Below are 27,903 nucleotides of genomic sequence, written 5' to 3' on the forward strand. Positions count from 1 at the left end.
AAAGGGGACTATGAGAGCAAAGAAATAAATAAAAATCCGACATGGATCGAAATAAAGCAACTGATGCAAGTCATGTTCATGAAACCATCACTTTAGATCCAAAACTTACCCAAACCCAATTAGATAATACCATGTTAGAACCTAACCTAAATGAACCTTCCCCAAAACTCGTTCCAAAACCTTCCAAATGTCTAGATCTAGTTATTTTAGATTTGGATCCAAAATATTTTAATGAGTCCAAATCTAATTGATTGGATCTACCAAAACCCATTTTAGAATCGTAACCCAGCCTCCAAATCAATCTAAGTTGGACCTTAACCAAACTTATATAGACCCAATCCAAGGTAAACTTTCCTATATCCTACCCAATATCCAAAGCCAAAACCAATATAAACCCTTCTTGCCTATGCCAAGCCTGCCCCAAACCTTTGACCTGCCCGACTTGGATCGATTTAGGCTTTCACATTTAGATATGGATGAAGTTCCCTTAGAATGAATATATATTTTGTCTCAATTGTCTGCTCCAGATCTATTTGACCCGTTTCACTTTGGAGGTATCTCAGTTGATTATAGACGGTGTGGAAAGAATATTTCTGACTTTATCATGCAGTTTTTACTAGGTTCAACAAGACCTTTTTTGTGTTTGGAGCAATGTTGTGGTCCAGTTTCATATTGTAAGCCCATAACCCACAAGGTGAAACAGAATTGGAAGAAACACAAGAGGGATCCAGACTTGAGGGCAAGTCTTCTGTAAGGTGAGAGAAGCAAAAAGAACCGAGTTTAAAAAGAGCGCATTCAGATATGTTTCATATTTTTCAATATTTTTATTTTGACATTTGAATATTTGTTTTCATATTAGATCATTATGCTTGATCAATGTTTTTAGGATAAGTTCCTATCTTTTTAGAAGGTTATCAAAATATGTAGTTTGCTTGATTTATAATTAGAAAAAAAAATCTCATTTATTTATAGACAAAGAATCTCTGTAGATAAGTAGTTGAATCGGATATGAAATCAATTATTATTTTTTTACTTTTCAATTTATTTTAATTATTTCTTGCTTTCTTGCAATTTCCTTCTTGTTTCCTGCTTTTCTTAGATAAGTTGTAGTTTCAGTACAGGTCCAAGATTGATCTAAATCAATAAGGAGGGTGACATAGGGGATGAATGGAACGGAATAACTAGCATTTTTAGTGGTTGGCTAAGGAACTTTTTTTTTGAAAGGCAAGCTGGGGTTAGGCAGACCCCCACCAGTTATTATTCAATTTACCACTGGGTTTTGAACCTGCCACGTCCCATTACAGTAAGATGCCTACATGGCAAATTCAGGGTGATATCCCTGATGAGAATGTTTCAGCTTAATATGGCAAAAATTTTCTAGTTATTTATACAAACATTCAGAAATTGAAATGCTACAATGAAACCCTGCAAAAGCTTTTTCAAAGCAAGCAATAGAGACTATCACCTGCTGAAGACAATGGTTTAAAATAACAAAAGAAACGAAAGGCAAAAGAATCAACGAGGTCACCTCATGATGCAAATATCAACCTTTGATCGAAGCACAAAATGTAGAAGCATCTAACTCAACCAGAGCCAACAGAAGAACTCATTGTCTGGATCTGTTACAAGATTTCAAGGAATCCATCCATTTAGATAAAGACCAGGTGCATTGAAGGTTCAAAAATTAAAGCAGCCAAAGAACTTTCAAAGATAGTGAAAAGAACACCCAAACCATTTGCTTTGGTGAAGAAAATATCAAAGGAACTTGTACGGATTAAAAAGTAAGGATTGAAAGGAAATGCATAAAAACAACACAAAAATGGCTTGTCCTGTTCAGTTCGACTTATTTCTGATGGAAATGGAAATGATGCCATTATAGAGACTACAATCTGTACCTTATTTACAAGAAGGTCTATTTGCTCCCTATACATTTCCTTCAAATCAAATATGTCAGCACGAAGTTCCTCCAACTGTAGAGTGAAAATATCCAACTTATTAAATTCATTATATTGAAAAACGTCAAAAAGCTGCATACAGACATTCATGTTTTGCTCCATGTATATGCATTAAGCTGCCAACTTGTAATATGACAAGGATTGCAAAGCTAATACAGATAATAAATGAAACATAGACAATACCTCTTCATCACGTTCACCCATAAGTTCTAGTGCAGCAGAATGCCTTCGTCTCAATGCCTCAAGCTCCGCCTTTAAACTGGGAACGAAAGCAACCTCTGTGCGCAGTTTTTCACACTGAAAAAACACCTAGTTAATCCAATACTCTGAATAGGGTCTAAATAGGTTCGTGCAATTAATGAGACAGGAGTTCACCTGGGAAGTCATTTTAACAAGCTCTTCAGCAAGGGAGTCACGGATAGATTCCAAAGACACCTAAAATTAACAGCATTATAACATTATAATCCACTCATACTATACAATATTAGACAAGAAATATTACATAGAAAGATCAGACGACCATTAATATTAAAGTACACCTATTTCAAATTCTAAATTTGCATGATCGCAAAACTCATTCCTTTCCCTAAAGCACAATCTATAACCCTTAATGTCAAACAAGAACTAGCATTCACTGTCAACCTAATACATCCCAACAAACAAGCTTATGATTTTCTGGTCCACTGTTTGGCAAAAGCTAGCCAGAAATGTACATCAAGAAAAAGTTGTAGTACATGTAGAAAGAGAGCTTGTCACTAGCAGTTCTACAAATATCTGAGTCAAACTCTCTCGTTTGCTAGAAAATGAATGTTCGCTAAGTTATTGGCATTCAGAAGTATTATGGATGGTATAACTAAACTAAAAGTTCTGAATGTTCTTGCATCTCATTCCATCTTTACTGAAATTGCCCAAAATTTCCTTTCGTCTATCCTAACTTTCATCTCCTATGCTATCTGGTTCCTTTTCTTTCAGTCCCTTCTATTTGCTGACCTCAGTCAGACCTTCAATTTGGCAACATAAGAAGACCTATTAATTCTTCCTTTTGATCGATAAGGTATAGGAGCTTCGATCTTTGGCAGCAAGTGCCCCTCCACTCTGTGACACCTACTTCTGAGGCAGTTCAAAATGAATGCAGTGGTACATGAACTCCAATTCCCTGTCTTGTTTTGTTTTTCCACTCCATTTCTTCAAAGATCCTGTTCTCCTCAAATGAGTATGATATAAGTCATATATGATGAACCCAAACCAATCTCAAGGTTGTTTCTCTCCCCGAATGTCAGTAAACTATTACTGAGGACTCCAAGGTCCAAAAGGAATGCCTCCAGTGAGATTACGAAGTCATGCACTGTCAACAACTGAACATATATTGTTGCCAAAGAATGTAGCCAAGAATGAGCTCATGATTAAGAATACGTGCATCAGTTGTTGATAATAAAAGTAGCCAAGAATACTTTGATTTTGGTTTCTGTGTCGCTTACCAGAATCCTTTCAGTTTCACATCAAGAATGCTCCAAGAGATGCCTCAAATAGCTCAAAGAAAACCCTCAGCCCAAGTCTGCTGTTATGACAGGCAAGCATTTACACAGCTACAACGAGCCAACTATGCAATCCATACTTGCCAAATCCGAGCCACCATGCGGATTGCATGATCATCCCACATGACAAGCATCTTGCTGACCAAATAACTAAGGAGACTCCCCAAAAAGTTTGAGCTGAAGTACTTAGGACCTGCTGGCCAGCAGGTGGTTAGCCAGATCTCTCATGAATGGCACCCTTTTGTTGCTACAATTAGTATTCTACAATACCTTTTAGGTACTTTATTTTTAGTGTTCTATGTCTCTGCTTTGGAGCTCTGATAAATATGTAACAATTGAGCTCACTTCCCAAATAATCAATCCTCTGTTGCTAGCATCTTGTATCTTAAGTGTCTGATCCATTATCCAGTGTTCGATGAGCATCGGTATCTCATTGATAACTTCAGAGGTTGCATGGCTTCATTGGCTCCAGTTTGATAATCAAACTGTCTTTATCATAAGTGCAGCAATATCTTTAAGCGACTAGAGTGTATAGGTCTTCTTCACTAGGTGCACTAAATACTCCATAATGACCCATTGTCTTAGCCACACATTGCTGAATTCTACAAAAAGAAGCACACTACAGGTTGTTTTCATGAGAACTCTTTCCAAGTGTTGATCCTCCACCATCTTCAGTTCAAGCACAATGTCCATCATGTATCATATACAAGATATATTGTGCCCATTCATATTATTGTAACATTGCATTCAGAGAAGTCACCTGAAGCATATTTGTTTACAGACACACCCTACATATAGGTGCACTAAAAAGGATTTGACAAAGTCATAAAAATAAACAACTAATACACACAAAGGCAAGTGAGCACAAACTAGAAAGGGTCTGTCATCTGCTCAGATACCATCCCGATTCATGGTGTTGCAGCTGTATGATGATGCTAGGAGGAGCAAATTTGGATCAACTTACAAAGTAAATATCAGCAGCCAATTTAAGGACTACAATTACAATCTGCTACTTATCAGAAGTCAACATACCAAATTCACAATAACTGAATTACAGTTATAAGGATCCATCTACGTCCCAAACATCACTCTTGAAAATATATTGGAAGAAAATGTCACGAGATTCAGGATTTTTCGGGTTCATTCAGAAAATCACATCTAGGTTTAGGAGAGGTAAAAAAGATAAAAATGGGAAAATAAGGATTTTAAAATTTCTAAGACCTGGGACTATGTAAAAATAATCTCATTGTGTTACCAAGATAATATAGGGGTATGCCCAAATCTATTGATATTTGAAATATACATATAATCCTGGGACATTGTCATTTTGGAAAAAGAAAATCTCACTAAATTGATTGTGATGTTTTCAAAGTATTGGATTTATTTTGACAGAGGGATCCAACAGTTTTTTTCTACTGAGAATAATTCAGAGTTCAGCACCAGACTTGTGCCTCTTCTTTCAAACTTCAAAAAAAAGAAAGTTTGTTGACAATCCTTCTATCAAAACTTAATCCAAAATGAAAAGGAAGCAAAACATACCAATCGAGATATGTAAGAGGAAAGTTCGCCGTCCTTTTGACGAAGTGTAGCTTCTAGATGTTCAATTGCACTTGGGGTTATGCCCTTTCCAAAATATGGCGAAGTAGTTGTTTCTGCCAGGGATCTTATCTCTGATGTGACCTTATCAGATGAGTCCAAAGATGCCTGTAGGAAAAAACTTTCTTCCATGCTGGTCAAGCTTCCAGCACTTGAATGTTTCCGGAGAGAGATATCTGTCCCTGTTGAGAAGTAAAGAAGGAAAACACAAATAATAAGAGTAGGGCAAAGCTCTCCCATGTTGGAAGTGGATATAGTGGACACTTGTATACCATTATCATAATAAAGCATGCTTGGAATCTTGGAAGCTGGAGTGTGATCTGATACAACAGATGTTTTCAGGTGGGCAGACCTCTCTAAGTCTAGCCTAGTAGCTCTTTCTCGTTCAAGATCCTGCACAATAATATGCACTCACATCAACAAAGATCATCTCTTCTACAGATTAGATGTCCAATCAGTGACTTGGGAAAAAAATTGCATCAAAACCAAGAATGCTATAAAATAAAGTCCACAACTGACTTTTCAAGAATGAAAAAAAACAGATGATAATGGTCAATCAAGGCATTAGTATGTGAGCACCTCATATTACTCTTCTCATTGGCTGAATAAGTACATAGAAAAGGGTATATCACAAATTACTATAGGTCTTACAAATTGTCATTGCACAATCACCACAGAAAATAGTGACTGCTCATTGAAAAGATGAAATATGGCCATACTTTAAGAAAATAATCATCTAAGTACTTTGGTAGGCTTGAGATACCATACTCTCAGAGTAAGTCATAGTTGCATAAATTATTCAATCAATAAGACCCTGTACATGTGTTTGTCATGGTTTGTTTAATAAGAAACATGTTCTTATCTAATTGTTTTAGTAAAATCACTTTTATTTTTTTGTGAATGTATCCTGCATCATAGGCCACTGATTTTTAGATTCCATTAAAAACCTGTATACACATGCAAATTTCTTAATGGGTATTCTCCATTAAAAGACTACAAAGATCAGATATCCACAAGCATTCAATGTTTAACAATCAATGGGACTATTAGAGAGGATGGTACCCTTGATGGTTAGTTGAAGCTGTTAAAGCATAAATATCACAACCCAAACGTGTCTTCTTAAAAAAAATGACGCAGAAGGAAGAATAATACTGAATTACAGGATAGGCTGCCAAATCCCAAGCAATTTCCAAAGAACTACGTGGAGACCAGTGGTGTGGTTAAAGATTGTGAAGAAATTTGAGTGAATAACAATAAACCAGTGCCAATAACCCTTTAACTACGTCACATGGATACTCCACTTTGACTGCTGTTCTGTATCCCTTTATATACCAGTCATACAGAAAATTTCATAAAAGTGGCTGCATCCCCATATTCGCAGTCATATCCATGTGACATAGCCCTTTAAGCTATGTCACATGGGTGCGGGTGCGGGTGCGGGTGCGGGTGCGGGTGCGGCACTTTCAAAAAACTTGGGTGCGGGGTGCGGCAAAAAATATATATATATATATATATATATATATATATATATATATATATATATATATATATATATAGTCCAAAAGTTGGGCATAAATGACCCTGGGTGCGGTCAACACACCCAGGGCCATCTGTCTCATCTCTCTGAGGGCTTTGCTCGCTGGGGGTAGTGTAAAATCCACGATTTTACAAAAAAAAAAATGGACCCGGACCGGAACAGAGTCTAGGGAAAACCCCTTTAAAAAAAAATTTAACGCCAGCGCTGATAAGGGAAAACCCTATTGGTCGTTTTTCCCCCCTTTGCTGATAAGGGAAACCCCTTTGGGGTTTCCCGATTTGCGTCCTCCGATGCCCTTTAAATCATGCAAGGGTGAGGGGGAAGCCCTCACCCCTGCGCTCCTCCTCCTCTCCCTCTCGATTGTGCACTCTCTCTCGCTCCCGGCGCCGCCGACGACGCCGACTCTCTCTCAGGTACGCATCTCCTTCTTCTTTTCTTCTTCGTCTCCTTCTTCTGTTTGCTGAAGGACTGGCGGGAGCCCGGCAGCTCGCTGTCGTGCCCTCCCCCTTTCTCTCTGCGTTCGCCGGAAGACCGGCGCCCCCCTCCCGCGTCCTTCCCTCTCTCTCTCTCTGTGTGTGTGTGTGTGTGTTTACCGGAATAAAAGCCGGGACACAAATGACCCTGGGTGCGTTGACCGCACCGGGTGCCGCACGCGCACCTGCATCGCGCAGTTTGCCGAGTCCCTATGACATAGCCTTTAAGCATAGAACTTCTCCTTAACAAAAATTTTAAAATGTACATGGCAATGTTCTTTAAAGCAATTGAACAAATGTTAAGTTGATGGATACTAAGCTTTAGTTACTGAAAAGCTATTCTATCAAATTAATCATTTGTCCAAGATAATTGAAGGCACGACAAAGTTCACCTGCTCTAAAAGTTCTCTGCGTTCAGCTTCTTGAAGCAATTGATGTTTATGTTTACTTCGAAGCTCCTTTATTTCATCCTCAAGCTGCTTGGCCCGGCCTTCATGAGTAGCAGCAGCTTCCTGTAGTGCTAGGTATTCCTGCCTGTTTTCAGATGCTCGCTGCCTTTCTTTCTCAAGTGAACGTGTCAGCTGTGTCTGCTCAGTTCTAAGACATGAAACCTGAAAGATACAGTTACCTGTGTCAGAGACTTTTCCCACAATAATCAATAACATATTACCAAAAGCATAATAACCTGGGCCTCTAAAACAGCCATGCGGGATAATGTCTGAGAAAGGCGTTCATTCATAGAACGCTCTCTTTCTTCAGCTGCTGCAGCTTTAGCCTCTGCCTCCTGTCAATAGAAATCATTCTTTCACAAAATTGAAAAAAGAAGCATTATATCATAGTTAAGAAATAAGGCAGAGTAAAAGTACTTCAAACCTGGAAACGAGCATTTAGGGTTCTCTCTACACCAGCCCAAGCCTCACCCCGTCTAGCTGTTGTTTCCTGTTTGTAAAATAAGTGAAGAAGTTAAACCGGACAATATTCATGGAAAATAAACATCTACAAATATATCTGGGGACTTCATGCCCACTACTTCAAAACCATGAGAACTCACAAGCACAGAACAAAATAAAAACATCATGATCACAAAATATTACCTGCATAGCTTCAATCTGCCTTAAGAGTGGTCTGGTGGACTCAGGCACTTGCATTATCAACTCTTCACATCGCCGCTCACTTGCCTGGAATTCAAGTCACAATGATGTGCAAGGAGGTCATGTGGAAAAATTGAAAGGATATTGTTCAAGTGATTAGGTAGTAAGCTTGTGGTTAGGTTGCTTACTTGATAGCGTTTCTGAAGATCATCAATGTCCCTGCGAAGCATATCCTCACGAAAAACAGCCTGCATAATTTAATCAGAAAGAGAACCAGACTTTACCAGAGATAGAAGTCAAGACCTTAGGGTTAAAAATGTACCTGCTGCTCTGTTCTGCTTAGAGTTTGCCGTAGTTCTTCAATTGTTTGCACAAATGTAGCTTCACGTTCTCCAGCTTCTCGTAGACGAAGCTCAAGTTCAGCTCTGGCTTCAAGATTTGCACGTGATTCTGCCAAGGACTCTGCTTCCTTGGCTGCATTAAGAGCATTAGTATAAAATTCCTTTTGTGCAGCCAGTTCAGCTTGACTCCTCTCAACTGTCTCTTGCAGCAATTTTTCTGTAGCAGATTTGTCTCTTTTTATGCTCTCTACTTTTGCTTCTTCTACCTGGAAATCAGAATCTGATAAACTAAACCATGCTTACAACTTTGATCAACAAAGACACTGTAACAGAAAGTGTAAAAAAAGAAAAAGAAAATCGCACTCAAAACCATCTCCAAGTTTAATCCCTATGGATTAGATTGAAAATTTTATACAGCATCTTTCTGCACTAAGATCTTCAGTGACAAATTCACAGATTTTGTCAACCAATAGCATTAATTGAGCGGGTTCACCATTTCGCAACTCATCACCCGTTCAGCTTGTTCATAGCAATTCCTGACCTTTTTAAGGATTTCCCACCTATCATATATATATATATATATATATATATATATATATATATATATAGAGAGAGAGAGAGAGAGAGAGAGAGAGAGAGAGAGAGAGAGAGATTGGTGTCATCCCTATTTTGAGTATGGACAAGTATGGACTGCTTCACAAAGTCATAGTTATAGGTGTCTTTTGATTAACCTGAGACTGTATATGAGTTTAAGATCATCTATTTTCTAGAAGACATGCTTTGGATCGAATTATTTTCGATGAAAAGCTGGTTCTTTTTAATTGCAAAGTTTGGTGTGATATGGACCACTGGTTTTCTTTTAGAAACCTGTCTTAACATTAGAAATTCATCATCTACTAGATGTTTTCGACTAAATAAACTATAGAGATGACATTTGAAGGGTTCAATTTACAATACATGCAATAAAACATAAAAAATAATATGGTCCATTCCAAGTCCATACATACTTTAGTTAAACTAAAAAGCAGCACTCTGCAGTTTCATCAGGATAAGAATTCCAAGGACATTATAGAGCTATGTCACAGTCATCAAAATTGAAGGTGGCCCCAATTCCCAGTTTTGCAAACAAAAGCATGCCTGTTCTTCCATTATATTCATCACTTGAAGATAGAAATGTTTATTTTAGAATACACCTAGGCTCTAGAACACTTATTCGGAAAATGTTAAAATAAGTGGACCTCTTAATGCTTTTCTTATTAAAGTTTTACTTAGGTCTGTTTTTGGTATTCTCCAAATAATGAGGGACCCATATGTAATTTCTTTCTTATGGCTGATCTCTATTTAAACAAGTAGAGATTCGACCTAATATGACAAAACAAGACGCCCTTCTCTATCTTCTTTTCTTTTCTACATGGTATCAAAGCCATCGACCTTTGGGGCCGTGACTTCTGGATCTGGGACAAAGCGTGCGTGAAGGGTACCATATCGCGTGAAGAGGATTGACTTCAGAGTCTGCACAAAAGCTTGCGTGAAAGGTACCAGATCACGTGAAGGGGACCAGACCTAAGGTGTGTTCAAATTTTTTTTTTTTGGGGAATCAAGTGGTATAGATCTGATAACAGATCTGCAGTCTGACAAAAGTCAAGACTCAGATCTGTAATCAGATCTAAATGTCGAGGTGGAAGTATGGGGTTCGGTCGACCAAATCTGGTGGATACAGGTACTGTGCAGTAATGGTGTAGTGAAGTGGGTGACAATTCTGGTGCATCTATGTTTTTTTTGTCGTGGGTGACGACCAGATTTGTCGTGACTCCGTTTTTTTTTTGCTGTTGTTCTGGTTGTCGTGATCGTATGTCGTGGACCCAAATATTCCTTTGGATCTGATCGTTTGTTCAGGCTGCTGTGAAGATTAAAATTCTATATCGTCATTTTATTTTGGAGTTGTGAAGCTTATATCGTCATTTTGTTTTGGATCTGCATATTCTTTTAGATCTGATCGTCTGTTCTGACTGCTGTGAAGATTGAAATTCTATATAGCCAAAAAAAAATTTGGCTGTCTGACAAAAAACAAAGGGGAACTCTTATAGTCGTCGATCTGCATATTTCTTTGGATCTGATTGTATGTTCAGATCTGCCCACAGATCTAGGTGTTGTGGTGAAGGCAAATCACTATAGTGGATTGGGTCATTGTGGAGCATGCCTGTTACTAACTGTGACAAGTTTTTTTTTTTGCACGTGGACATGTACTGCAACAGCATCAGTGGTTGTGGCTCCTTAGCTCGTGTTATTCATTATGGGTGATGCTAAAAAATCTGATTATAAAACTGAAGCTATTGGGGAATATAAAGCCTTTGCCAATCCCTTCTCCTATGGTTCTTCTGTGAAATTAAATGAAACTAACTATGCAAGGTGGTCCAGGACTTTTATGATGTCCGTGTCTGGATATCGTAGAAAGCATATTCTATTGGAATATAAACCTAATGATAAAACAGGAAAATATAATACTTGGGATGAAGATAATGACATTGTTATGTCATGGATCATGAATAACATTGAATCTCATATTGCAGATGACTTAATTTATTACAATACGGCTAAACAGATGTGGGACACCCTTCGAGATACGTACTCTCAAGAGACCAACGTGAGTCATATTCTACAAGTTGAATAGGAAATATATAATCTACAACAAGGTGATCAATCATTGGCCCAGTACTATGCCTCCGTTAAGGCAGCATTTGAAAGACTGAATGCTCATAGGCCTTTGTGTTGCTCAAAACAGAAGGATCATCAAGAACAAACTATGGTTGCTCGGTTCCTCACAGGTCTATCATCAGAGTTCTCAGTTGCAAAAGTTCAAATGTTGACCGGGTCAGATGTTCCTACTCTTGCTTATGCATATAATCGATTGAGTAGACTTGTCATTTCTCTTCCATAATCTCAACCAGCATCTCAGTCATCTGCTTTAGCTGTTCTATCGAGTTATGGACGAGGAAATACTATGCATGTTAGAGGCAGAGGTCGTGGAAGAGGTATGGGAGGTAGAGGCAAACTCCAATGTACCTATTGTGGAAAATCAGGTCATTTAGAATATCGTTGCTGGGATAAACATGGACGACCTGCATTCTCTCCATTGAAGCCTAATGTTCAAAAAGCTAATGTTACAAAACTAGAGGTGGAGCATGAAACAAATTCTCCTAGTGAATCTATCACTCTTAGCCGTGCAGAATATGAGGAGTTGGTCTCTCATCGTCCTTCAAGTTCCTCTTCTCCTGTTGCTGGTGTGGCCTACTCTACTGGGGACCATCTTTCTCCTAATGTTAGTAAGTGGATTGTTGACTCTGGTGCATCTAGACATCTATGTGGAAACTCTAAAAAAATTTCAGATCTAAAGGCTATTACTGCACATCGGGGAGTCTCATTAGCTGATGGTAGTTCCTCCTGTTAGAAAGTGACTTGGAATACCTTGGGTTCAATAATGAACCCATACTTATGCACGTAAAGTGCAAATATACCCATTAAAGGGAAACAACACACGCACATAATGTGCAAATACATAAAAACCCATAAAAAGGAAAAAATATGACTTAAAGTCATAAGTTACATATCATTGAAGAATAATGGAGAAGGGGTAAAAACCCCATTACAATGGAGCATAAGCTCCCCCAAGAATACAAAATACAAAGGGGAAATCCCCTATTTATAAGCATGAAAAGGGACCACCTTGGGGGCTCCCAAAGGGGACGTTGGAGGCCCCCAATGTGGTACGAAATCCAAAAATATAAAAAACAAAAAAATAAAAATAAAACAAAAATTACAATGCATATTCCAATTGGAATATGCGTAAAATGCTAATTTACAAGAATACCCTTGAGGGTATTTTAGGAAGATAAAATATATATATTTATATATAAATAAATAGAGATATGTATACATATATATATATATATATGTATACGTATCTTTATATATATATATAAATATATATATGTACATTTAAGGATCAACATATTTTAACACCCCCCTCAATCTTTGCGGGGAAACGAAAAGATTGAACAAAGGGCAAGACTCCAAGAGGCTCCGGCAAGGATGCAATGGAACTTGAAAAGGCCTTCCTCCTATTGTTTTCAAATTTCCCGAACTATCGGGGGTACTTCTCTTTGTCCTATCTCCAAGATCCTGTGAAATAACAACAAAGAAACAAGTAAAACAAATCTTTGTACTATTATTCAAATGGAACATTTCTAACTAGCACAGGTTAGAAGAGATGCACATTATGCAAAAATGATACCAAAGTTTCAAAATCATATATCATGTTTAAAACAAAATGAGCGGAAGCAAATTATGCAGAAATAAATTGCAAGAATACATAATGCATTCATAAGGTCCAACGTTGGACAAATATAACCCCATATTGGGGAATAATAAAATGGTCCACTAAGGGACACCACAATAAGCCTACGAAGATGCATGATATACATAAACATTATTGAATGAGGGCCCAAAAAGGCCATAAAGAGCATATGCATATACTTATCATGAAAAGAATTAATACTCAAAGAACTCATTAATGAACATGCTTCAAACATGTAATGAAGTGCCAAACAAGAGAAACAAAGTCTCCAAGCATACTTTAGGCAAAATAAACCCAAGAGTTCACAAGGTTTTAAAATCATTTATGAAAGACATACATAATACTCATTTTGCATATAAGGGTGGCAAAAACCATAAGCACTTAATATATAGATTAAATGCTAAGAAATCAACTTGATATGCATATCAAAAATATGATTTGCTTGAAAAACACAAGTCATGAATGAAATTTTGCAAATTTCAACAATAGTTTATCCATTACAAACATCTTCCTCATTAGTCCTCCAAAAACCATAAATCAAGTGTATAAGCTACTAGATCAAGAATATAAAGCCATTAAAGGCCAAAGACACACACAAAGGTGTGTAAAAGAACCTCTTGTCTACATATAATAATACTTGAAATAAGTGCATCTACGACAAGAACAAGAGAATACATGCCAACATGGACTAAAAAGTATCTTTTGTCTACGTAAAAAATACACTTAAAACCAAGTATGTTCAGCTACTAGAACAAGAGTAATAAGCCAACCATGGGCTAAAACATAATACATCTCTTGTCTACATATGATAGCACTTGAAATGAGTGAAACAAGTCAACCATGGGCATACATCTTAAGCGACTAGAACAAGGACACAAACGCCAACATAGGCTAAAAATCACACACCATGGTGTGAATCAACGTGCCTTGTCTACATATAAAAACACTCAAGACAAGTGTGTTCAGCTACTAGACCAAGAGAGCAAAAGCCAACAAAGGGCTAAAAACACACGAAGGTGTAATAAAATTCTTGTCTACATATGATGACACTTAGATAATGGGCATAAAAGGAAAAGACTTTTGAGGCAATAAACTTGTAATGAAAATAAACCTCGAATGAAACAATATTCCTTTTAAAACATGAATACTCATAACAATAACATTTTGGAATAAATGCATGTAAAAGTATCTTCAACAAGATGATAAAATAATTTTCTTTAGAACAAATGTGTGAACATACACACACCAAGAACACTTGTGAAAAAACACAAGAACACATGTGCACAATAAGCACAACATTCGGAATCACAAATGTGCAAATGCACTCATAAGATTCATAAATAAAAGGTTGGGCTATAATCCCAAAACACCTTGATTTTAAATATACCTTAAAGCATTTAAGGTTTCAAACACCATATGTCCATCACATTTACATAGAAGCATCCATAATATCAATGGCCACAAGAGAAAAAATGAGTGACACACTCATAATTAGAGATCAAATAACAACTCATTTTAGAGTCCCAAGGTGCCCATAACTCACCTCAACAACCATCTATAATATGGAAGGTGGACAATCTAAAATGATACAACACGAGGTGCCCATAACTCACCTCGACAAATATCTCTAATATGACAATAATAAGGCCAAATAAATGATGCATTAAATAACATGTGATGGACAAATATAAATGCCACAAAAGGGCAATAAACACATAAGGAATCATTTTCCAAAAAGTTTTTACAAAGAGGACCGATTAACAAATTGAATCAAAGGTCCAATATAATCCATCAAAAACAATTTTGCATAAACATGAATTATGCCTAATCTTTAAAAGAGCAACGTCTCCAAGCGAAAGCACGGAAGCACGCACATACACAAGAGGCCACTAAAGGGCAAAATAAACCACAAAAGTGGTCAAGCACAAAAAAGAGATAAAAAATATATTTCACTTCATAGAATGTTTCACAAGAAGCTTTTAATCAAAGAAATCATAAGAACCGTAATGGTTCACAAAGAAGGCTTTAACACAATACTCAAGGAAAAAGTACTTGAAAATTTATAGATTTGGGATTAAATCCCATACAACAAGTTTTAAATATTCTTTGATTGAGATGAGATATGCGAAAACGTACAAAGTGCTATAAGCACTTACAATGATTTAAAAAGGACTCAATATCTAAATTCATTATGTTTTTCACAATAAGAAATGTGCATAAAGGCTCCATAATGCAAAAATGTCTACGAAGAGACAATACACATGTAAGCACACAAGGCTTTATAAAAGATGTGCACGAAAGCATTCATACAATACTTGAACAAATACACACCAAGGTGTAAACAAACATGCACTAAGGCATGTATATCATAAAAAAGAGGGAATGCATACAAGCGCAAATATTTTGAGAAGCAAATGTGCACAAAATACAAAAATACACAAAAGTGAGCAAGTAAGCACTTTATAAAAAGAGCAATGCTTGAAATTCTCAAGTTTTAATTATGTAATTACATGCTTGACAAGTGCAATTGAGGACAACTAAAACTATATTATGGCCAATGTAGGCATTTTTAAAGATATTATTAAGAGATTTCGAAACCTTATGAAAAATACAAACCAACAAGTTTATAAGGATGAAAAATGAAATCATTTATACCAAAAAAGGATGCAATAGATGAACTATGCATTCTATGTGGGAAATTCCTTTTTTAAAAACAATCTTTCCTAATGGTTTATCATAAATAATTTTTCAAAAAAGAAACATTGAAAAACTTTTTAGGAGTTCTTATAAGTTATCATTAACAAGAACTACTTTAGGATTCAACAAAGATTTTAGATGTGAGAGATTCTCATATAATGATTATATCAAATTTTTCAAAAAATGCACTAAAATCCATAATCAATAGAGGAACTCAAATCAAATTAGGGTTCATATGAGAATTAAGAAATTTTAAGCAAAGATCATTATTTTAGCAAGAGATCATATATAATTTTAAAAGTTAACTTATAGGTCAATCATGAAATACTTATTTAAGAACTATAAATCTCACATAATTGAAGGTAATTTTTAAAAACATAAATTACTATTATATGCTATGAGTAGTTCGATAAATAGACACGAATTTTATATTTGGACAACAAACGATTTCACCAAATTTAGGAGATATTTTCAAAATATATGAGCACACGAAATGTGAAAAGAAATAATTCAACTATCATGACCATCAAAACGAACAAACTATATGCAAGAAACATACTTTCAAATGCATAATACTTTTTGAGAAAAGGGATACATACCGAATAACTTCAAAAGCATAATACTTTAGGAAGAGCAATGAATACTTCACCATTTCTTGAGCGACACGCTTTCCGTTGCACCAAGAGACAACCCCATCGTGACCTTGCTCTGATACCATGTTAGAAAGTGACTTGGAATACCTTGGGTTCAATAATGAACCCATATTTATGCACGTAAAGTGCAAATATACCCATTAAAGGGAAACAACACACGCACATAATGTGCCAATACATAAAAACCCATAAAAAGGGAAAAATATGACTTAAAGTCATAAGTTACATATCATTGAAGAATAATGGAGAAGGGGTGAAAACCCCATTACAATGGAGCATAAGCTCCCCCAAGAATACAAAATACAAAGGGGAAATCCCCTATTTATAAGCATGAAAAGGGACCACCTTGGGGGCTCCCAAAGGGGACGTTGGAGAGCCCCCAACGGTCACATTTGTGACCGTTGGGGGCTCCCAACGTCACTTTTGGGAGGCCCCCAATGTGGTACGAAATCCAAAAATATAAAAAACAAAAAAATAAAAATAAAACAAAAATTACAATGCATATTCCAATTGGAATATGCGTAAAATGCTAATTTACAAGAATACCCTTGAGGGTATTTTAGGAAGATAAAATATATATATATATTTATATATAAATAAATAGAGATATGTATACATATATATATATGTATACGTATCTTTATATATATATATAAATATATATATGCACATTTAAGGATCAACATATTTTAACACCTCCCTGGTTATCGGTCAAAGAAATATCTCTATATCCTCTTCTTTGCAGTTGAAAAATGTCTTTCATACTCCTTCATTTCCTCAAAGTTTACTATCAGTGAGTTGCCTTACAAAAGAGCTAAATTGTAGAGTGATATTTGATCCTGTGTGCTGTCATTTTCAGGATTTGCTGACGGGGAAGAAGATTGGTGGAGGCTATGAAGAAAATGGAGTCTACTATCTACATCACCTTGTGGAAAATATTTATGCTGCGGTTGATTCTTCCTCGAGTCCTGTTCAGTGGCATCGTCGTCTCGGACATCCTTCATTGTCGAAGCTTCGTCGTGTCATTCCTCAAATTTCGTCTACTACATCATTCCAGTGTAACGCATGTCAGTTAGGCAAGCATCATCGGAGTTCGTTTCTTTCTAGTCAGAGTCAGTCCAGTCATAAGGTCTTTGAACTTCTACATGCGGATGTATGGGGTCCCTGTAAGATTCCTACCAGGACCCAATGTCGTTATTACCTTGTTATTGTTGATGATTATTCTAAGTTGTCTTGGGTGTTCTTAATAAAAGAAAGATCTGAAGTTCCTAGTATCCTCAAATCATTAGTTATTGAAATAAAACTCAGTTTGAATCTGTTGTCAAGATTATTCGCACTGATAATGCTCTTGAGTTTAAAACCAAAGCACTATTGCAATTTTATCGAGACCATGGAATTCAACCCAAACCTCTTGTGCCTACACTTCCCAACAAAATGGGGTGGTTGAGCGAAAACACAGGCACCTCCTTGATGTAGCCCGCACCCTTATGATTCAATCCAATGTTCCTGCTTTATTTTGGGGTGATGCGGTTATCACAGCCTGTTATTTAATCAACCGTATGCCTTCATCATCCGTGGAAGACCAAATTCCTTTGCAAATCCTGTATCCTAATGTACCTCTTTTCTCTCTTTCTCCCAAGGTATTTGGGTGCGTTTGTTTTGTGCACAGACTCGGACCTGATCGTGATAAATTAGTCACTCAAGCCACTAAGTGTATGTTTATAGGCTATCCAAAGAATCAAAAGGGGTATCGATGTTATGATCCGATTTCTCGTCGAGAGTATGTCAATGCGGATGTATCCTTCTTGGAGTCTATTCCATATTATTCCAGTACTGGGGCTCAGTTGCAAACTGATCAAGATAACTCATTTCCTCTTCCTGTTCCTCCTTTTCCGTTGGAGTCGGTGCCCCCATTACCGAGTCCTACTCCACCTTCAACTCCACCTCCCTCTCGTTTTTACAATCCTCCATTAGTGTATGCGCGTAGAGCTTCACCTCCTCCAGTGCCTCCATCCGCTTCTTCTCCTGAGGTAAGTATTCCTGATAGCAATGACATTCATGGTGATGATAACAGGCCAATAGCTCTACGAAAGGGGACACGACAATGTACCTTATATCCTATATCTCAGTTTGTGTCAGATGCCAGAATTGGTAATCAGATGAAAGCATTTATCTCAGCCTTATCTGTTGAAACTATTCCTCTGAGTTAACAAACGACCATTCTCGATAGTAAGTGGAAGCAGGCTATGCAAGATGAAATGGATGCTTTATCCTCCAGAGGATGCGAACATCGTTGGATGCAAATGGGTATATACCATTAAGTACAACTCAGACGGTTCAATTGAAAGATATAAGGCCAGGTTAGTAGCGAAAGGTTATACTCAAACATATGGTGTTGATTTCTTTGAGACTTTCTCTCCTGTCGTGCGGATGAGCACCATCTGTCTTGTTCTCTCGGTAGTTGTTCACCATGGATGGAGTTTGTGTCAACTAGATGTGAAAAATGCATTCCTGTATGGGGATCTTTCTGAGACAGTATACATGCAACAACCTCCTTTGTTCGAGGTTGAGGGGGAGTGTCAGAAGGTGTGCAGATTAAGAAAGGCGATATATGGGTTGAAGCAAAGTCCTCGTGCATGGTTTCAAAAGTTGTTTGATGTGATGTCAAAGTTTGGTTTTGATACATTAGAGTCAGACCACTCATTATTTATTAAGAAAACTAACTCAGGCCTAGTCGTTATGGTGGTATATGTAGATGACATCATTCTTACAGGAGATAACATGAAAGAGATTGCAGCTACAAAGGCTTATATTCAAAAACACTTTGTTACCAAAGACTTTGGTCCACTTAGATACTTTCTGGGCATAGAAGTGGCAAGGAGCAGTGAGAGAGTAGTTTTGTCTCAACGAAAGTATGTTCTTGATCTATTAAAAGAGACAGGAATGTTGAGAGCTAAACCAACAAATATTCCCATGAATCACAAAGTTCATTTATTGGATGAGGGGTCAAAACCCGTCGATGGCAGGAGTTATCGCTCGCTGGTAGGGACGTTATTGTATGTGACGGTGACTAGACCTGATATTGCTTTGGTTGTAAGCAAGGATAGCCAATTCATGGACAAACCGATAGATGTACACTGGAATGCTACCATGATGATACTCAGGTATTTAAAATCTTCCCCCGGAAAAGGGTTATTATTCAAGAAGGGGGGTACTCTGGAGGTAGTTGCTTACTCTAATGCTGATTATGCTGGGTCTGTAGAAGATAAAAAATCTACCACAGGATTTTGTGTATTTGTGGGAGATAACTTAATCTCTTGGAAAAGCAAGAAGCAAACTGTTGTCGCTAGGTTGAGTGCAGAATCTGAATATAGGGCTATGGCCCAAACTGCAGCTGAATTGATGTGGGTTCGAACTATGTTGACTGATCTTCAAGTGAAGGTTTTATTCCCTATGGTGATGATGTGTGATAACAAGGCGGCTACATATATAGCAAATAATCCGGTATTTCATGAGAGGACAAAACATATTGAAGTTGACTGCCACTACATAAGAGATATGGTTCAAGCTGGACATATATCTACTAAGCATGTAATATCTGAGGATCAAGTGACAGATATTTTTACAAAGCCTCTTGCCAGGCCCAGTTTCTCAAAATGTTGCGGCAAGCTGAGCATGATTGATATTTATGCTCCAGCTTGAGGGGGAGTGTTAAAATAAGTCGACCTCTTAATGCTTTTCTTATTAAAGTTTTACTTAAGTCTGTTTTTGGTATTCTCCAAATAATGAGGGACCCATATATAATTTCTTTCTTATGGCTGATCTCTATTTAAACAAGTAGAGATTAGACCTAATATGAAAAAATAAGACGCCCTTCTCTATCTTCTTTTCTTTTCTACAGAAAAGAACGTAACATTCATTCAACATGCATATAATTAAAAAACAATGCATCATGCATATCACAAAGTTACCTGAATCTTAGAATTAAGCCTCTGCTTCTCTTCTTCAAATTCCCTGATCTGACATTCCATGAGAAAAATGTAAAAATTACAGAATTGGAAACAAAGAGAGAAAGTAATGGTGAAACATTCCAAACCTGTGCTCTTAATTTCCTAATCTGTGCTTCTTGAGCAGCTTGCTTTTTAGAAAGCTCCTCACCTGTGTCAAACAGAAAGTACATGACATACAGGACCAAATTAAAAAGCAAAATGTGGTTTTGAAAATAAAGAAATTGCAACTATCAACAACAGCATTAAAAGTTTAGGAATTTCAAGAATCCTCTATATCCCTAGTGGCTAAACTGCTGAAGCAAGAAGAAGAGGATCAAAAGCAGAATATGATTTACAAAAAAGCAGTGATTACTTGAACAGTAAGACACTACTCTTTTGCAGCCAGAATATTCATTTCAAACAACAAAGAGTGATTAATCAGGTCCAACAATGAGTTCTCCAATAAGCCTTACAAGGGCCTCTAGGAACTCCCAATAATTGTTTGAATGGCAAGTTACATTTACACAGGGATGGCAATCAATCGAATGACCAAACTTTTGGTTTGTTAGATATGTTTTATGGAAACACTCTAGAACGACCCATCTTTCCAGACACCAGTCCTGTCCCATGCCGCCGTAAAGTCCACTAGCTAGACATAACCAAGCCAAACATTCTTCCCGAAAAGAAAAAACAAAACCAAGCCAAACATGATATTTAGCAGTATTTTGAAAATTACCTTCAGCCATAACTTGGCTTATAATTTCATCCTTCTCCTTTAAAAGAGCGGCCGCATCGCTCTTCCTGGTTTGTTCTCTCCTGAATGCATCCCTTTCTCTTGTAAGAGCATACACCTGAAACCAATATAAAAGATCATTTGGAGTATTTACTCATGAATGCACAGAAGGCTTGATCAAAATATCAGCGTAGGAAATGAAACAAACATAAGGTTATTAGCAAGAATTTAATGGGTGGATTCCTTTCTTGAGAGAGAGGGGGCAAGAAAGATAGAAAAGTTAACCTTCACGTTGACCAATTTTATTTTTGACATTGATGACAATGACAAAGTAATGTCAACATATTTTCTCTTACTGGAGTTAGTCTGCAATCTAATGGTGAAGTACAATGACTTCCCACCCACTATTTGAAGAAATATAATGTGGCAAGGACATCAATATAGTGTGAAATGAACCAAGTAGTCCTACTGAAGCAGCAACCCTTTTTCCTTTTCTTTTTCTTCCATGACCAAGCTCAGGTTGACCAATTTCATTTTTGACATTAATGACAATGACAAAGTAATGTCAACATATTTTCTCTTACTGGAGTTAGTCTGCAATCTAATGGTGATGTACAATGACTTCCCACCCACTATTTGAAGAAATATAATGTGGCAAGGACATCACTATAGTGCGAAATTAACCAAGTCCTACTGAAGCAGCAACCCTTTTTCCTTTTCTTTTTCTTCCATGACCAAGCTCATGTAGGAATTCAAGCCTGAAATCCCTCTGTTATTATAGTTCTCTCTACCCAATCCAGCTATCTTCTTGGATCCAAGAAGCTATTAACATGCATTCAAAGAATAGACCTAGAAGCCTGATATATATACAGAATTATACCTTTTTTTCAAGAGTGGACACTCTTTGATGGTATTCCTCTCTCAGTGCATCAATTTCTGCATCTGAAGTTCTCCTCTGCAGCATCATGAAAAATAACAATCACAATTACCATCATCAGGTAAGTTTCAAGAAACTTATGGTGATGGGTATAATTTCAAATAACGCAAGCAAAAATTGCAAGATCCAATCCTAAAAGGTTGAAAATATGTGTCTGTTCCAGCTTAGTTGACTGCATATATACCATGAGCCCAACAAAAGGCAATATTTCAGACAAAGCACACATCAAAATCTTGAAAAGAAATGCATAACCATATAAAAAGCATCAAAGAGTAAGCAAGTAACTTATTGATGTCCTACCACCATAACGTGATCATGACAAAATTGGCAAGAAATATCATTGAGCAAATAAGTACATAAAATTGAATATTTGACTCAATATCAATATATAGGTCCCCTGTCTAGGGGGAAAAACAAGATAAATGGACAGCCACATGAAATGCTATGACATGTTCAGACATTAGTTATCAATTTTTAACAGTTTTTTTATAATATTTTCAATAGTAACTGTCTTCATATATTAAATATCAAAAATACATTTTTATAGGTTTAATACTAAAAAAAACCATGTCCTTGTGTCCTAGTTTTCAAAAGAATTGCATGTTTATGTCTCATAACCGTATCAAATTTATGTCCATGTGACATAGTCAGACATCATGGTCACAAATACCTTCCTTCTTCATAAGCTCTTGAAAGCATGACTTAGCACAATGTAAAGTTCAGCCTCCAAAGCTGTTATACTATTCAAACAATCTTATCCTAATGGACTTCACACAAGGGTATTAACATCTAAAGTAAAGATCCTTACTCTTCCCTCTTCTTTCTTTTCTTTTCTTTTTTTTCGACTTTCCTTTTCATAGGCAAGTAAAGGCATAATACCCTGCAGCTATGCCACCTGGGTACGGGAGAGGGTGTGGGTATGGATGGTACGGCACGGCAATTCCAAAAAATGACGGTACAGGGACACAATTATATATATATATATATATATATATCACATAAATACAAAATAAAATATATGTATATGTTACTATGCTTCTGTGGTTTTTTTGTGAAAGGCAAAAAGTATGATTTGTGTGTGTGTGTGTGTATTCTGATTATGCTATGAATAAAATATGTGTGTGTGTTACAATCAATTTTTGTGTGAAAGGCTGAAAGCATTTTTTGTTGATTATACTGAATATGTTATGAATAATTGAATTTATATTTATATTCTGATTATATATATTTTGTGAAAGCATGTGTAATTGTGTACTTGTCTGATGAAAACATCTTATTACCAAAAGAATTAAACATATTTTTATGCATATTTTTCATTTTTTTTTAATTGGGGTACCGATAAATCCTGCCTAGTCCTCAACTAGTCTTTTTAGGGGTCTATCGACTAGGCACCGCCTAGCGCTTTTGACTACATAGCTAAATACTCCCCAATGTCATAGTGGTACAACTGTCCAAGCATGAAAATTAAGATTGCCTAACTTACACATGTTAAGAACAATCAGCAAAGAAAAATATCATCTGTTTTAACTTATGTGTAGCATTGGGATACCAATCACTCATTGCTAGAAAAGACAAGAATAACAGTTCAGTCCTTAAGTACCTTCAAATCCTCAATAGTGGACTTAAGTTGCTCATTCTCATTCATGAGCTTTGCAATCTCGTCAGCTTTTGCCTGCAGAAGCCACCAACTCCAAATATCATAGAAAGCACAAAAACAGAGGCTATGAAGAAAAAAAAAGTGTAGTTCATTACAACAGATTATCGGTTTCCAAAAATGCAAACAGAAAAACTAAACACCTGGGCCTGTCTTGCAGCTCCTTGTAATGCAGCTTCCATCATTTTCATCTCCACCCTCAGCTTCTCCACTTCAAACCCAGAATCCACAACATCAGGTGCATTAATCTCTGAGTTCAGGGAATGACCTTTTCTATCACTGTCATTTTCTTTAACAGCTGGTAGAATAATTGGTTCATCATCATGAGAAGCATCTTCTGAAACAACATGTGGTTCCTGCGATGATGTGGTCATGTTTGATAAATTGTTTGAGAGCTCCATAGGATTTTCATCGCCGGCAAGATCCACGGAAGGAATATCAGTAGCATCAGCCTCAAAACTGCTTTTCTGCATATTCAACACTTCACCCTGTACTGGAGAAACATTTTCAGAAAAGTGTTCAGACCGTCTCACCTCCGCGATGGTGCCATCTTGAATAACACCAGCATGCAATTCCAATGTCTCTGGAAGTACTTTTTCACTCTCGATTGCTGGTTCTGCCAATTCCCTACTGGCTGTAATGCCATCCCCACTAACTGACTCGTCTGCAGGACCCACTCCTGCACCATCTTGTGTCTCAAATGACTGAACAGCAACTGGTGTTTCTTCCTGCCTTGTTCCAGAGGTATCCTGTTCAACAGGCAATGTGTGGGATTCATGTTCTGGATCTGTCTTCGACTGAACTGATATACTCTGATCTTCATCTGATTTGACATCTGCAGATGTGCTTTCTGCAACTTGAATTTCTGGGACTTTTTTCACACTTTCATTCTTTTCACTTCCTGTTTCCACTGATGGAGCAGTCTGTGCAGAAACATATTCAGATGCAGACTCAGCCTGCTCCTTAACAGGAGATGAGCTTTTGGAAGGCTCCACTTTTTCAATAGATTCAGTAGCTCCACTCTTATGTCCCATAAAAGCCATAACTGGGTCGAATAGTGTCTTTGTGTCCGTTGAAACCCATGACGATCCTGAGTCTTAACAGCACAAAAGATAAAGGTTATACATCAAATTCACATAAAAACAGTGCATCCAATTCTCTATCATTGCTTGAGAGGCAGGCGTTTCTTTCAGTTAAGAGTTAGTGCTCAGAGATATAGCATCTTAGAGGAGGAATGGAGCTCCATTCAGGTTAACAATCACTGGAATGCTATCAGCTTTCTGATAAGTTTGTGCTTTATATTTCAAAACGAAAGCAATGGGCAGTGCTGGTTTCTATAGATACTATGAAATTCGTAGTTCACACACATGGGGGCAATGCAGAACAAAAGGCTCTTCTAGAAAATGTGACCATTTTCATTTATAGATTGTAACGAACAGTGATAAGGAAGAGTATGGCTGTCCCTGAATTCCCTAATTTACACCAAGCATAGGTTTACATGGTCATCCTGTGAAGAGACGCCGTAACAAAAGAATCGACAATGTGTTCTGTAAAAGGAATAGACGACCGAAGCGCTTCGATTATTGTCGATGAGCTCAGGATATTGATCCCAAGCTCTACATCATAAAACCGAAAGTTATAAGCGTATAAAGCACAAAAAAAGAAATTTCCGTTCCTCATGCATTGAGCTAAACTAGTTAAACGAGGAATAGTTTTCGTGAATCAGATGAATGCAAAATTCCGATAAATCGCACAAATCCACAGTAGCAGTCTGAAGCGCCTTGTGCACCCCAAATTTAGGGAATCAACGGCCCAGATCCTGCATCAATTCTCGGTAGGCATTGATTCATTGTACAAAACAAGGAGTACAGGGGGTCCAGATCGCCGGATTTTTTGAACTATCGCGAATTCATGGCTTCAAAATTCGATTTCACATGGATTCAATCAGGCGATTCCACTTCAAAATTCGATTTCACATGGATTCAATTAGATGATTCGAATCACGTAAATTGAAATTAAGCAGAAAATCACGCTTTCTTTAACGCGGGGAGGAATTTACCTTCGACGGCGTTGGATTTCTCCTCGAACCCGAGCGCGCTGTCGAAATTCTTCTCTATATTCTTGACACTCTCGCTCAGCTTCGTCACGGCGCCGGCCAGATCCGGGAAGCCTCCCAAGGAGACCTTCCCCAACCACGCCATCCCCACGCCGCCCACCAAAACCCTCTCAAAATCTCCCAAGAATCGCCATTTCCTGATTTCCCCCTACTGATTCAGCAACGAAACCATAAAAAGTTCGCGAATTCACATCAACCGAGACGAGATCCAAACGCGATCAAGCAAAACAGGCCGTCGCAAACGGGAAATCTGAATCTGCCGATGCGTCGCCGACGAGAACGAAATAAAAATGATTGCGAAGAAAGAACGAATCCAAACAATTCGCGAACTTTAAATTTCCTGTTCGCCCTTGAATTGTAAGAAATCGGTAATTTTTCTTTTCTTTCTTTTGTTTCATTTCTTTAACATTATTTATTTATTACTCTTTTTCGCCTCCTTTCTCACCGACCGTTTAAAAAAATTGATAGGAAAATAAAATGTATTGAAATTTTAAAATGAAAAATAGATAAAAAAAAACCATGGAACAACTGGATGGGATAAGTTAGCTGGACCCGGTAGTCCTTTTAAATGGATTTATCCTCTCAGTAAGAAGGAGAAACAGATTAGATTAGATCCGGATTAGGGATGCCAAAGGGTTGAGTATCCAACCCATCAGACTGCAGCTGAACCCGCCTGCCCAAACAACATCGTGTTTGGGTTTTGGGTTATGTCAGGTTGAAAGAATGGATACCCAAAGGGACCCGTATAATTTAAAAAGTGTTTGAATATATCTTTTACATAAAATACATGCAAAACACTCAAAGAGTGGGTTCTACCAGATATCTAACAAAGCATAGCTCAAACTGGGCCCACTAGGGCCAAATTCGGGTAGACCCAAATAGAATCAGGTTGTTAACCCTTATCCAGCAACATCAAATAGCAATAACAGTAAGAGGGCCACCCCATAGTTTTAAAGGCCAGTGACTCGGCTTGTGCTTGGTTGACTCGTGACTCAGCTGGGTCGTAACAACTTTATATTATATATAAAATATATAAACATATGTATATAATATATATATTTTATAGCATATTATTAATATATTATATATAAATATATTATATAATATTTTTATAATATGTTTATTGTATAATTTTATTAATATATGTATAACCATCCCCTGATATATATATACACACTATAAACAGGAAGTACATGCAACTAGGTCCAGACTAGGGGTGGCAATCGTGTAGGGTTGGCGGGTCAGCATACCTCAACCCGAACCCAACCCGTTTATTAAACGGGTCGGCTGTAGCAAACACGAACCCGGCCCGTTTAATAAACGGGTAAGGCGGGTCGACCCGTTTATTAAATGGGTTCATTTTTTTCAAACCCGAACCCGCCTAAGAGGCGGGTTGGAGGGTCGTGTCAGGTTTTGCCACCCCTAGTCCAGACCCAGATCACGTTGAACTGGATCTCCATCAATATGGAGGTCATGAAATAAAGAGGTGATTGTTCAAAACAAGGACTCATACTCTACAAGGCAACGGGAAAGGAGACCTCCAAATAAGGGTGTCTCTAAATGTGTTTGTAATCAAAAGGACTATGCATGCAAATGAAACTCCTTGTATTAGGAGAATTCCTTAAAACATTGTAATTCTTGAAAATCTATATAATCAAGGAAGAGATCTCCTCTCAAGAGCGTGAAAGTTAGAGACAAAGGTCAAGTTAGACCAAACCACTATAAATTTTTTTATTTTTCTTTGTGCACATGTGTTGAGAGTAGTGAGCTTGTACATGGTATTAAAGCCATTGGCTCCATCAAATTTGTTCATTCCATTCAAGTCGTATGATAGTTGGGGGTGATGGTGTCAAGCTCATTCAGCCTTGTAGTGGAATGTATTTTTTGTCCTGGTGTTGATCAAGTTGGATCAAAATAATTACCTATTATGGTGCTCACAAATATAATTTGTCATGTTCAGTCCGGATCTCATCAAGTATGTTGATGGATCGCACCCTACACCAACTCAATACATTAGAGAAGGTAAGCTTCTCAAAACTAGTCCTGAGTATAGTTTTGAAAGCGAGCTAACCAACTCGTGTTGAGTTGAATCAAAGTCACCGTTATTGAAGCTCTGTGTGGGAGGCTTGGATTGCTTTGGAACAATCCTATGTGTCTCATTTGAGTCTCAAAATTCTTCAATTGAAATGTGATCTCTAAAATGTTAAGAAGAAGGACAAGAGCATGGTAGAATATTTTGTTG

The 27,903-nt window shown here is 37.3% G+C and overlaps 1 protein-coding gene across 1 annotated transcript; it reads right to left on the bottom strand.

The window, feature by feature from the left end:
- Positions 1 to 1,356: 1,356 nt before the first annotated feature.
- LOC149830195 (golgin candidate 5-like) lies at positions 1,357 to 26,045 on the bottom strand. The gene is made up of 19 exons (XM_090016378.1): positions 25,605 to 26,045; positions 23,689 to 24,641; positions 23,492 to 23,563; positions 21,835 to 21,909; positions 20,958 to 21,072; positions 20,329 to 20,390; positions 20,204 to 20,251; positions 8,510 to 8,794; positions 8,376 to 8,435; positions 8,191 to 8,274; positions 7,970 to 8,035; positions 7,782 to 7,880; positions 7,489 to 7,707; positions 5,359 to 5,479; positions 5,030 to 5,268; positions 2,331 to 2,390; positions 2,139 to 2,252; positions 1,896 to 1,970; positions 1,357 to 1,619 (listed from the first exon to the last, which is right to left on the bottom strand). The coding sequence occupies exons 1-19, from the start codon at positions 25,744 to 25,746 to the stop codon at positions 1,584 to 1,586; spliced, it is 2,925 nt and encodes a 974-aa protein (XP_089872504.1). The 5' UTR covers positions 25,747 to 26,045; the 3' UTR covers positions 1,357 to 1,583.
- Positions 26,046 to 27,903: the final 1,858 nt, after the last annotated feature.

Source organism: Nuphar pumila, chromosome 8 (assembly GCF_984573655.1).
Source record: "Nuphar pumila chromosome 8, dmNupPumi1.hap1.1, whole genome shotgun sequence".
Classification (NCBI taxonomy): domain Eukaryota; kingdom Viridiplantae; phylum Streptophyta; class Magnoliopsida; order Nymphaeales; family Nymphaeaceae; genus Nuphar; species Nuphar pumila.

Coding starts and splice junctions, on each gene's coding strand:
- LOC149830195 (XM_090016378.1), bottom strand. CDS start 25,746: ATGGCGTGGTTGGGGAAGGTCTCCTTGGGAGGCTTCCCGGATCTGGCC. Junction 7,881..7,969: donor CCCTAAATGCTCGTTTCCAG/GTTTGAAGTACT, acceptor TTCTATTGACAG/GAGGCAGAGGCTAAAGCTGC. Junction 1,620..1,895: donor TAGACCTTCTTGTAAATAAG/GTACAGATTGTA, acceptor ATCTTGTAACAG/ATCCAGACAATGAGTTCTTC.